This window comes from Mobula birostris, chromosome 12 (assembly GCF_030028105.1).
Source record: "Mobula birostris isolate sMobBir1 chromosome 12, sMobBir1.hap1, whole genome shotgun sequence".
Taxonomy (NCBI): domain Eukaryota; kingdom Metazoa; phylum Chordata; class Chondrichthyes; order Myliobatiformes; family Myliobatidae; genus Mobula; species Mobula birostris.
In genome coordinates this window covers 79,998,703-80,011,421 of record NC_092381.1, presented here as the reverse complement: position 1 = coordinate 80,011,421, position 12,719 = coordinate 79,998,703, and the positions used below count along the sequence as shown (strand labels likewise).

Sequence of the window (12,719 nt, the reverse complement as noted above, 5' to 3'; positions counted from 1 at the left end):
AGCAGGTTCACAGGTGAAGTGTTGCCTCATATGGATGGACCGTTTGGGGCCCTGAATGGAGGTGAGGGAGCAGGTGAATGGGCAGGTGTAGCACTTAGAATACTTGCAAGGGAATCACGGAGGAAATAATCCCTGCAGAAAGCAGAGGGGTGGAAAAGATATGTTTAGTGTTAGGATCTCTTTGGAGATGGCGGAAGTTGCAGAGGATGATGTGTTGAATGCGGAGGCTCGTGTGGTGGTAGGCAAGAACGAGAAACTATCACAGTTAAGGCAGCAGGAAGGCAGTGTGAGGGCGTTTGTTCAGGAAATGGAGGAGATGCAGGTGAGAGCTGCATCAATAGTGGAGGAAGGGAAACCCCGTTTTTGATGGTGGTGGCCATCTCTGATGTCCTGGAAAGGAAAGCCGCATCCTGGGAACAGATGTGGCGGAGACGAAGGAAATGAGAAAAGGGAATAGTATTTTTAAAGGAGATAGGGTAGGGAGAGGTTTAGTCAAGATAACTGTGGGAATTGGTACATTTATAAAAGATGTTCGTTGAGTTTGTCTCCAGAGATGGAGACAGATCGAGAAAGGGGAGGAAGGTGTCAGAAATGGACCGAGTGAATTTAAGGGCAGGGAGGAAGTTAGAGGCAAAGTTGATGAAATTGATGAGCTCAACATGAGTGCATGAAGCAGCACCAATGCAGCCGTCAATGTAGCAGATTTTTAAGTATCTTTTTTTAAAGAGGTTATTAAATCTCAGAGAACAACACGAATTTAAAGGGAGCGCGAGGAAAAGAACAAGATGAGCCAGGAGCTGACCCATTGAGATTGCTAAATAATCAGACAGCAGATCACTGGGGATTGACTGAAAATAAAAAGGAAATGTTTTATGGATGGACCAACTATGTTCCAATTACTAGAGTAAAGCATGCTGCACACAAAGAAATTAGATTAATTTGGGGATACTTACAGCAGCATCAAAGCTTTGTGAGAATTCTTTAAATTCCCCAAGAGTCTCTCCCAGTTCTACATCTGGGTGAATACAGTTCAGTAACACACTGATAATAGCCTGAGTTGCACAGGCATTATTGATAACCTTGAGAGGAAAAACAAAGAGAAAAGTCATCAAACACAGAGACAGAGAAGATTCCTAACATGTTCTTGCATCAAAATCGATCATAGAAAAAAACTATGTCCATAAAGACATTAATATTAAATTGCTTCTAATCTTTGAATTAGAAAGACTAGAAAGTAAAACATGTTTATTAGCTCACTTACTTTTCTAATCAAGGAACTAAATATACAGATTATGTTTTAACTTTTTTTCTTTTCTAATTCAAAATTCAAAATAAATTAATTACTACAGCATATATATGTCACAATACACTATCATGAGATTCATGTTCTTGTGGGCATTCTCAGTAAATACAAAGAAACGTGTGCAGTTTATCTTGATTCTGTCACAACAGTGACTGACAAATAACCCATAGGCAAAAGACAAATTGTGCAAATGCAAAACTAAAGAAAAATATAATAATAATAAATAACTAAGCAATAAGTATTGAAAACACAAATTGTAGAGTCCTTACAAGTGAGTCCATAGATTGTGGATTCAGTTCAGCGTTGGGATGAGTAAAGGTATTTCCTGTTTTAATATCTTCATGGATATCAACCTATTTAGTTTGCATATTGATTTATTCGCCAAAAGCCCCAATCTTATCTTCTTTATCTAACATTTTTAATTAATCAAGAAAATGCTGGTAACATTCAAGTTAGACTGCATCTGTAGAAAATGAAATGGAGTTAACAACTCAAGTCAAAGATCCTTCATCAGTAACTTGTCTTCTTTCCTTTGCAGTTCTGATGGAGGGTCTCTGAAATATTTAACCCTCCCTTTCCATAACTGCGGCCTGACCTGTCTTTCCAGCATATTCTGTTTTTAATTCAGATTTACAGCATCTCCTGCTTTGATTCCTATCAACATATCCTTTCATTCCATTCCTCTCCATTGATTTTAAAATCAAGCTTAACCAGAAATATGGTGCTGAGCATCTTAAACACTCCTTGCAGTTAAATTCTGCAGGTAAGTTTATTTTAATTTATTCACTGTCCAGAGTGCTGATGATACTCAGAAGTGAAAATGTTTTCTCCATGGTGCCACAATCTAATCCTTTCATAATATGAAAACTTCAGCTGGCAAGTACTTCACCACTGCAGATCAAACAAGCTATCTTAAGTCACTAATTCAATAGTCTGATAGTATTTATAATATTTAGTATGCCTATGTAAACAAATATAGTCTATATTCACTTGTTCAACACTATTGCAATTTCACTATATGGGAATTTATATTATTTTATATAAGGATTCATAGACTTGTAGAACACAGATGGCAGGCACCTGCTCCACTGACTCTGCACCATCTCTTTCAAAGAACAATCTAGTTAGTTCCCTTCCCTGCCTCTTCATTGAATAAATTTATAGAGATATGGAATCTCCAGGTTACACACTGAAAGCATAGTGCAAATACCAAGCATTAGTTGGCTACAAACCTCTTTCTTCATCTTCCCTGATTCTTTTGTCAAATCACCTAAATCTGCACTATTTAGGTATGTACCCATTGGTTAATATTGGAAATAGCTTTGAGTTTTGATTTTAAAACCATGACATTCAAAACTTAAACACTAAATAAGAAATAAATATAAAAAAAGAGAACATCCTATAGTCTGTTAAAATATCGTTCCATTCTACAGTAATATCTCGATGAGAAGACTTAACTGTTTTATATTCTAATACAGCAAACAATTTGTATCTAGATATTAAGGGGAACGGGGAGGGGAGGGAATGTTGACTCAGACCATGAGAGGCCTGCATCGGGCATTTTCATGCCTTACAAGGCGCAGATTGGAAGTCTGTGTGAGGCGCCACTTCTCGCACAGACACTAGAGCAATGTGTGATTAAGTGCCTTGCTCAAGGGCACAAACACGCTGCCACAGCTGAGGCTCAAACTAGCAACCCTGAGATAACTAAACGAACGCCTTAACCACTTGGCCACCTGCCCAACACAATATAGATATTAAAAGCTATAAAAACTACCCATAAACCTATATATATTAACTGAAAATATCAAAATGGTCTTACTTAGAGAAAAAAAAATCTTGTTCAGGAAAAATTTTTCCACTGACAATCATTAAATGAAAATCATTATCATATCACAAAATATTCATATAGTCAGCATTACAGAGGATTCAGAAAAATGATCCATTGATCAGAATACTTTATATAATTCTACACTTGATAGCCTGCCACAAATAGTACAGGTCATTGAAGGACAGGCCTCAGAAATGTCAAATTGTTCACGAAAAATGCTGTTGGTAGTTAATTAATAACTAGTTGCCTAGCAAATAAAAAATTCGGTGGACTTCCTCCAAACCCATAATTGACAACCACTGATTGTGTATATATATCTACCAATCTGATATTTATTTGCACTATCCTTACAAAGAGAAATGAGTAGGCAAAAATTCTATATTTTCCTGCTTGCAAAAAGAAACTCAACAGTGCATTACAATACTTGTTCACTTATGTCTTGTCTTTGCCAATCCTTTGGTATCAACGAAGAAGTTTTTGCTTCACTGTTGCGTGATGCTGAGGTGACCAAAGAGGCCAATACAGGAGTAGGAGACTCCCACAGAATAGGCAAGTGCTGGGTGGATAGCTTACAAGACAATTAATAAACATCTACACAAGTTTTCAATCACTAAGGCATAGAAGCTACAGACCTAGTGCGAGTAAATAGGATTAGAAGAGTTTAGTATAGGTGGTGTGAAAATGTGAACCAAAGCTACTATCACTTCAAGATGTAAATGGGACATCTGTGTGCTTCCAATAAATGCCCTTGACCTTCTCAACATAATCCACTTCAACTAGTTATGGTCCACCGTTTCCAAGAGTTGGAGGGAAGTAGCATTGCTCCAAGGAGGTTTTGAATCTTTTCCTGTTTACCTGGCACTTCTTTGCATGAGCAAGCTAGGAATTAAGTGTCTCTTAAGGAGTTGGGTGTCAAAACAACCTGGCCTGCCCAATATAGTTCATTGATATATCTAGGGTCATTATCCTGAGGATGCTGACAGGGAGAAGCACTGACAATGTTGTACTTTTCTTTCCAGTGAAACTGAAGTACTTGGTGGAGCATTATTAGTGTTTTTTTCCCCCAGTACCAGAGATGCCTGCTATCTATGCAAGTCCACACCACAGAGGCATTTTGGAAGGGAAGGATCACTAATGCCCAATACATCACAGGTTTTGTACAAGATCAAAGTTCCTGATGTTTAGACAACCTCAAATGATCAATGGCTGTGCTAGGACACTGAAAGCTGTGATGAATTTCACCACTGTTATCTATTTTCATCAAGAAGAGGCTCCCAAGATATAGGAAGCATCCCCTTTTCAAGCACCTCTTCAAGAACCTTTACTGTTCCCAAAGATATGGCATCAAGCCAAATCCTGTTCTATTTTACACATATATTCTGTCACCATCCTAAGTTCACTGATAATCTTCTGATCTACTCGTCAAAGGTTACAGGGAGAAGGCAAGGGAATGGGGTTGAGAGGGATAGTAATTGTGGGTGCCACGGTAGCGTAGAGGCTAGTGCAGCGCTATTACAGCTCAGAGCACTGGAGTTCAGAACTCAATCTCCGCATCCTCTGTAAGGAGTCTCTACATTCTCCCCATGGAATGGGTGGGTTTCCTCCAGGTGCTCCAGTTTCCTCCCTTAGTCCAAAGATGTACTGATTAGTAGTTTAATTGGTTATTGTAAATTGTCCCATGATTAAGCTAGGGTTAAATCAGGGGTTGCTGGGTGGCATGTTTCAAAGGGTCAGGAGGGTCTTTTCCATTCTGTATCTCTAAATAAATAAATGAATGAATGAGTAATGGTATGGCAGAGCAGACTCAATGGACTGAATGATCTAATTCTGCTCCTGTGTCTTCTCTTCACACTGGCCATCTTTCCTCTCCACTTTCTGTCGTGACTCAAAATATTATTAATTCCTTTCCCCACAGCAAATGTTGTTTGACCTAATCAGTTACTCCTGCAGATTATTTATTGCTCCTGTTCTATTTCACTTCCTACTATCCTTTTGCTTGTAGACAGATCTTGAGTGAAAGCAATCTCTGTCATATTGTTGGCTTTGTCACACTACTTCAGCCCTTTATATCTAGCTATTGTACTTGCTAACAATAGACAAAAATAATTCAGAAGAGCAAAGGTGAAATACATCTTGGTAAATATTTTCTATCAATCCGTATTTTGGAAATAAAAGTATGTGATGAAAATTTTGGTGTAATGAATCAGTGAGCAGAGAAAGCAGCAGTTGAGCTTAGCCTATCCAGTTTTTATTTACAAAGCATGTCCACTTGTCATTAGTCAGTGATACTTGCGATTCTTCTTTACACAAGGCCGATATCATTATTTGTTTACCAATTAATAATTCTAGCTAAACTACTCAAGTGCAGTAAAACTCTGATAATCTACTTCTCTAAAATCTCAATGGTTTGGCTCACCTGGTGACATCATCTGCATTTACTTCAAACTAACCAGAACCCCATTTCCTGCACTTGCTTTAGATTCACTAACTAGGGTTCACTAGGAAATTCATATAATACTGCATAAGTTTTTTTTAGTGAATTTAACTCGTGTTGGATCACAAAATGCAGAGTGTGCCAAATTATCATAGTTTTACCACATGTTCCAGAATTAATTGAAACGGCCTTAGTCCACCTGCTTGGCAAAGAAGATCTTCTCAAGTCTAGAATCCTGAACAATGGATCCTGCTGGTTCTTCGCCTGGCTGCCACTTGAATAGGAAGATGAGGCCATGAACTGGTCTGAAAAAGAAAGAGAACTACTGAAGCTATTACACAAGACTATCCTCAATATGGCAAGAAATATGTACACCCTAAGTATTTTAGTGCAATTTTATCATACTACCAGCTGCTAGGCAAGCTGTCTGCTTAACAGATCTAGCAACCAACAATGCATATAACATTGCTGCATGTACATTAAAAGAGTGAATTCTTGTTATCAGATGATCCAGATTTGGAGAACTTACAATGATGAGTAAAAGTTTGTGAATCCTTTGCATTTACTTGGTACTCTGCATCAATTACTCATAAAATGTGGTCTGATCTTCATCCAAGTCACAATAAAAGGCAAACACAATCTGCCTAAACTAATAACACATAAACAATTGTACTTTCCATGTCTTTATTGAACACATCATTTAATCATTCTCAACCCAGGCTGGGAAATGTGAACCCTTGTATTTAATTTAGCAGCAATAATCTCCAGCAAACGTTTGCTGATCCTCCTCGCCTTTGCTGGTTTGCACAAAGGCGAGGAGGATTTTTAGAACATTACCCTAATCAGAACCGTTTCAGTTCATCAGTATTTCTGGAATATCTCACGTAAACAGCTCTCTTCAGGTCATGCCGCAGCATCTCAATTGAGTTAAGGTCTGTACTCTGACTTGGCCATTCCAAAACACAAAACCATTCTGTTGTTGATTTACTCTTGTGTTTCTGATCATTGTCTTGCGTTATCCAACTTCATTAAGCTTCAGGTGACAAACATTCAGCTGACATTCTCCTGTAAAATGTCTTGATACAATTTAGAATTCATTATTCCTTCACCGATTACAAGCTGTCCAGGCAATGAAGCACCATGATGCTCCTTCCACCATGCTCCATAGTTGGGATGAGGCTTTGGTGTTGGTGTGCAGTGCCCATTTTCCTCCAAAATAACAGTGAGCATTTCTGCCCAAAAGTTCCACATTTGTCACATCTGTTGACAAAACATTGTCTCAGAAGCGTTGTGGAGCATTCAAGTGGTCTTTTGCTAACTTGAAATATGCAGCAATGTTTTTTTTGGTGAGCAGTGGTTTCCTCTGTGGTGTCCTTCCATGAACACCATTCTTGTTCAGTCTCTTTATTACAGTGGACACATGAACAGAGACTCTAACAAGTTCTAGTGATCTCTGCAAGTCTTTTGTTCTTACTCTTGGGTTCTTTTTCACCTCCTTCAGCATTGCACTGAAATTTCATACGATTTTTTTCCCAACAGTGGCTTTCTCTTTGCCACTGTCCCACAATGCCGTGACTGGTGAAGTACCCAGGCAACAGTTGTATGTGCAGTGTCTCCCATCTCAGCCTCTGAAGCTGGTACATCCTCCAGAGTTATCATAGGGTCTCCTGGTAGCCTCCCTCACTAATTTCCTTGTTGCACGGTCACTCAGTTTTTGAGGATGGCCTGCTCCAGGCAGATTTACAAATGAAGGGAGGTGAATACTTTTTATAGGCGCTGTACTTTTTGTAAACTAGAAGTACAATTGTTTGTGTGTTGTTAGTTTAGGCAGATTGTGTTTGTCTATTGTTGTGACTTAGATGAAGATCAAACCACATGTTATGAGTAACTAATGCAGATAATTGAAAGGGTTATGAGTAACTAATGCAGAAAACCAGATAATTGAAAGGTTCACAAACTTTTTCTTGCATGCCTCATATACAATGGATGTCAACTCACAATAAATTTCATTCTTATATTTACTGAGGTTTCAAATATTGGAAATTTATCATGTTACCATACCAGAAAAATACATAGGCCTGAAATTATGATCCATTAACTAAGTAAAATACTAACACGGGAGTTGAGTGATTTAGTTTCAGTTAAATGAATCTCAAATGACAAAAATATGAATAGTAAATTTAAATTATCAGACTGTTGCAAAACACACAAGAAGCATTCATCAACACAACATCACATGCTTAATTGCTAACTTATTCATCATCCTAAGTAGTCACTCTTTCAACCACCAATATATAATGGCTTCAACATGTAGCAGCAAGGAACACTGCAGTTACTCAAGAGTATTGTGAAAGTAGTTCCTAAACCTTTGAACCTTACCACTGAGGAGGTTATGAGATTCAGGTCTGGGGACCACTACTACCTCCAGATTCCCCTTAAAATCATATACCATTGCTCTTTCAGGGTCAGTCAATCGGTTTAAATCCTGGAACTCCTCACACAACAGCACTAAGAGTATACCTTCACCAGAAAAAAGCAACTGGTTTGAGGTAGTACCCTTCTCTTAAGCAGTTAGAAATTAATAACAAATACTGAACTCCACTGCAGACTTATTCCACAATTTTTTTTAAAAATTGGCTTAGTGATATCCTACAGATCCAAAAGAATGTTCAGGTAACAAACTAATCAATTCATGTCAATAACAAATCTATACTTGATCAGCAGTGAGCATCATTTTCCATTTTATACAGTAGCTCATCTTTGAAAATTATAGAATGTTTTGACAACTCATCAAGACAGTGTTTTCAAGATCACAAATATTAATTTGGTGGAAAAATTCCTTTTGGAAATCATGTTAAGTAGATGTCCTGTATTTTCTGCTCTTCATAACTGGTAAAATTATTTCATCAAAACACTTGACAGTTTCTATCAAATATCTCTTTAATCTTCAAGCTCCAAGAGAAGCAACTCCTGAATCTTTGAATGACACCCAACATGCTGAGGGAACTCAGCAGATCATGCAACATTTATGAAGAGAAATATACAGTCAAAGTTTCAGGTTGAGTCCCTTCATCAAAATCTCATGTCTCTGATTCCCTGCGTCTCTTTATCTAATCTCTCTACATACTAAAGACTGTCATCCTTTGAACTACACTAGTAAATCCCATAACTTTTTTGAGGAACTGACCTAGCACTTATTTAAAAAGAAATAGTGCCCAAAATTTCAGACAGTAATTCACGTGGACTAACTTAACATACTATGAAAGCTTTGACCATTTACTTGGATATTCTGCTTCTATTTGAAGAAATAATTGTTTTCCTCAATTTACCCTGCCACTTTTGAAGATTCCTAAGCAAACATCCTTTGATCCTTTACAACACAATTAAAAATGCTATGTCCCCCTTCTTCCTTGTGCATTATCCAGCCACACTACCAGGTTAAGGAGGACCTGCCTAATTTTCCTATCACATTGGTCTGTTTCTTTATAATTCATAACTAATCTTTTCAATTTTTACCAAATACCTATCTCCCCTCAATACATCAAATTAGTACTTTTTTTCTGCATGAAGCTAAGACCCAAATAAAGATAAATCAAGTTTATATTCATATGCACAAGTATGATGAGGTACAGGCCTGCAGCAGAATCATAGGCATGTATATTCAGGTAACAAATAAACACGAATTATACATAAATTATACAAGACAGTGGGGGGAATAGACTATGCTGAAACAAGACAGAGCAAAAACCCATGAAACAAGTCCATAGCAGTGCTAAAGGTAGTCTGTCATATTCTATTGCTGAATGCAGTATTAGAATGCAGATGAACCCAAATGCAGTTTTTAATTTAATGTTGATTTTAAAGTTTATTCCATCCGGTTACTTACTTTAACTTGTCAAAGTTTTCTGGTTCTAGACTCCATATTTCTTCCACCTGAACACCCTTGCATCCTGAAACATGTTATTGAACCAACTTTAAAATTTAATACTCTCCCAATTGTGTGCATAAAATTTAAAAACATATATAACAGTCATTGTATAGCAAAAAAATACAACTTCTGGGAAGGCATTGCCGCTGAAAAGATACAAAAACACTTAAATCAAACTGATGGTTTAAAGATGGCTGTAATTTTTTTTCTAAAAGTAAGTGCTTTAAAGTGGTCTGATCTCAACAACATTTTAGGTTTGTTTGCATTTATACTGAAATTACTCTTTCCTATCTGGACCACAATATTTTGCAGCTTTGAATTCGATATGCGAGATCAATACTTGCAACTTTAAAGCTCTGTTATGAAGAAACATTACACCTATCATCTCCCCAAAGACACGGTACATATAACTGAATCACAGCTCCCAAATGCTAACGACACAAGAGACTGCAGAAGCATAATCTGAAACAAAACGAACTGATAGAGGAACTCAACGAGTCGAGCAGTTATCCGCAAAGGGAACAGAATTGTCGATGGTTATGCGCCGAGACCCTGCATAAGGGGTCGAAGCGCCGATTATTCCGACCGCTGATCCCCGAAACGTCTGCTGTTCGACCCGCTAAATTCCTCGAGCAGATATTAGGCCTTTAACAGTCTGTTTCAAATGTTAGCAACGTTTGTGACGAAGAGTGGTCAAATTGCAACCAAAAGATATGTGATAACAAGACTACCCTACTGTTGCTGAACCTAATGCTGTCCTTCGTCCCTTGCTTTGACAGCTTGCAATTAAGTTGCCCGCCCCGAGCTCCGATATCCAGCGCGCAGGCCCCAAGCGACGGCGTGACTCCCGGCCACCCCCATCCATCCTTCCCACTCGAGACACGCGGAGGAACGGTCCCAGCCGTACCGAAGCCTTTGATCAGCTCCGTAAAAACCCCGGGATCGCTCTCCATCAGGCACCACTCGCCGGCGCTCCCTGCCATCTCTCCAGCGTGCCCGTCCGCGTCCATCCGCGATCCAGGCCTGGAGAAGGGCGCAAACTCTTCGAAAGCCGGACAGCCTTCCCAGTAGGCCGCACAGCTAGGCTCAGCTGCACATGCGCGCCAGATTTCCAGGGCAACCGCCGGGCAGCCGGACTGCAGGGGGTTTGTACCGGGGAACTGAAGCTCGACAGCATGGCTTGTCTCAGCAGAGTACTTCTGGCACTCCAGATTAAATCTCCCGTACGCAGTTGTGAGCCACCTAGCAAGAGAAAACTGCTTTGATTACCATCATTTATTAATTACAAAATCATTGTAAAAGGCAAGAAAGGTTGTTGAACTGAATAGCATGAGACTTTCAAAATTTCAGTGACGAGAAATGGGCAGTAGTTTTTGAGGTAGCAACACCACATCAAATTACCCCATGTCAACCTGATAAAGTAAATTCTACGTCAAGAAAACAGCCAAAATGACAAAATAAAACCTTAAAGTTAAAGATAACCCTATTCACTGCATACTGTTTAAGATAACTTGACTTTGTTAAGATAACATTTCCGCACTATAGTTTATTTAAATGCCCTCATATCAACTTTGGAAGGGCAGCTGGAAGTCTAAAAATCATCAGAAAATACTGGATATACTCTTCAGGTCAGACAGAATAAACCAAGTTTACACTTCTGGTCAAAGTCCCTTTGTCGGAATGGAAATATGAGAAATAATTTAATTTCTAATTACAAGAAAGGTGGGAGAAGAGTGGCTATTACAAAGGGAAAATCTATGATAGGATGAGATATAGGTTGCAGTGGAGATTATTTTTAAAAAGTTTGATTAATTAGGTAGACAGAAAAAAGGGACAAGCAAAAGTTCTGAAATGCAGATCAAACCTAGAGTAGATAGTGAAAAAGAGAATTTCAGAAATGTGAGTTATTTTGTAAAAATTTAATTCTTATGTAAACATCTACTAGATCATTTAATATCTATGAAGAGCCAAAAAAAAAATTACAAATGGATAACCTCACAACAGAACTAACCAGTTCTGATACAATGAGGAAGACAAGGTTATTTGAAGTTGTTCAATTTGGTACTGAATCCTGACAGCTGCTATGTGCCTAGACAGAAGATGAGGTGCTGTTCCTGAAGGTCACATTGGATCTTACTGGAACAGTACAGAAGATCACAGATAGATAGATCAGAACTGAAGTAGGAGGAAGAATTAAAATGACAGGCAGCCAGAAAGTCAAAATCACCTGTATATTGGATTGACTTTATTTCTTACATCCTAAACATACGTGAGGAGTAAAAATCTTTATGTTACCTCTCCATCTGAATGTGCAATATGCAAATTATCGTATTTTGTAATAAATAGCATGTACATTAAGCTATGCAACAGAACAGTCAATAGAGCTTAGAAATACAGTTGTGTCAGCATGAATTAATCAGTCTGATGGCCTGGTGGAAGAAGCTGGCCCGGAGCCTGTTGGTCCTGGCTTTAATGCTGCCTTACCGTTTCCCGGATGATAGCAGCTGAAACAGTTTGTGGTTAGGGTGATTCGGATTCCCAATGGTCCTTCGGGCCCTTTTTACACGCCTGACGCTGTAAATGTCCTGAATAGTGGGAAGTTCACATCCACAGATGCAGTGGGCTGTCCACGCCACTCTTTGCAGAATCCTGTGATTGAGGGAAGTACAGTTCCCATACCAGGCAGTGATACAGCCAGTCAGGATGCTCTCAACTGTGGCCCTGTAGAAAGTCATTTTGTGGACTCATGCCGAACTTCTTCAAACTGTCTGAGGTGAAAGAGGGTTGACGTGAATTTTTCGCCACACAGCCAATATGTACAGACTAAGTGAGGTCCTCAGTAATGTGTAAACCGAGGAACTTGAAACTGTTTACCCTCTCAATCCCAGATCTGTTGATGTCAATAGAAGTTAGCCTGTTTCCATTCCTCCTGTAGTCCACAATCAGCTCCATTGAGGGAGAGGTTGTTTTCTCTACACTGCTGTGTCAGGGTGATGACTTCTCTGTAGGCTGCCTTATTAAATGTAGTATCATCTGCAAATTTAATTAGCAGTTTGGATATGTGGGTGCGACACAGTCATGGGTGTACAGAGAGTAAGGGAGGGGGATTAGGACACAGACCTGAGGGGCTCCTGTGTTGAGGGTCAGAGAGGCAGAGGTGAGGGAGCCCACTCTTATCACCTGCCGACAATCTGAGAGGAATTTCAGGGTCCAGTTACACAAG

General features: G+C 39.0%; 1 protein-coding gene across 1 annotated transcript in view; it reads right to left on the bottom strand.

Annotated features, from left to right (window-relative positions):
• The window catches only part of uchl5 (ubiquitin carboxyl-terminal hydrolase L5), a 36,316-nt gene extending 25,721 nt beyond the window's left edge, over positions 1-10,595 (bottom strand). The window contains exons 1-4 of the mRNA XM_072274197.1: positions 10,404-10,595; positions 9,455-9,518; positions 5,768-5,873; positions 954-1,079 (exon numbers count right to left, since the gene is read on the bottom strand). Coding sequence (XP_072130298.1) covers positions 954-1,079; positions 5,768-5,873; positions 9,455-9,518; positions 10,404-10,506 — 399 coding nt within the window. The 5' untranslated portion in view covers positions 10,507-10,595. The remainder of the gene's footprint in view (positions 1-953; positions 1,080-5,767; positions 5,874-9,454; positions 9,519-10,403) is intronic.
• Positions 10,596-12,719: the final 2,124 nt, after the last annotated feature.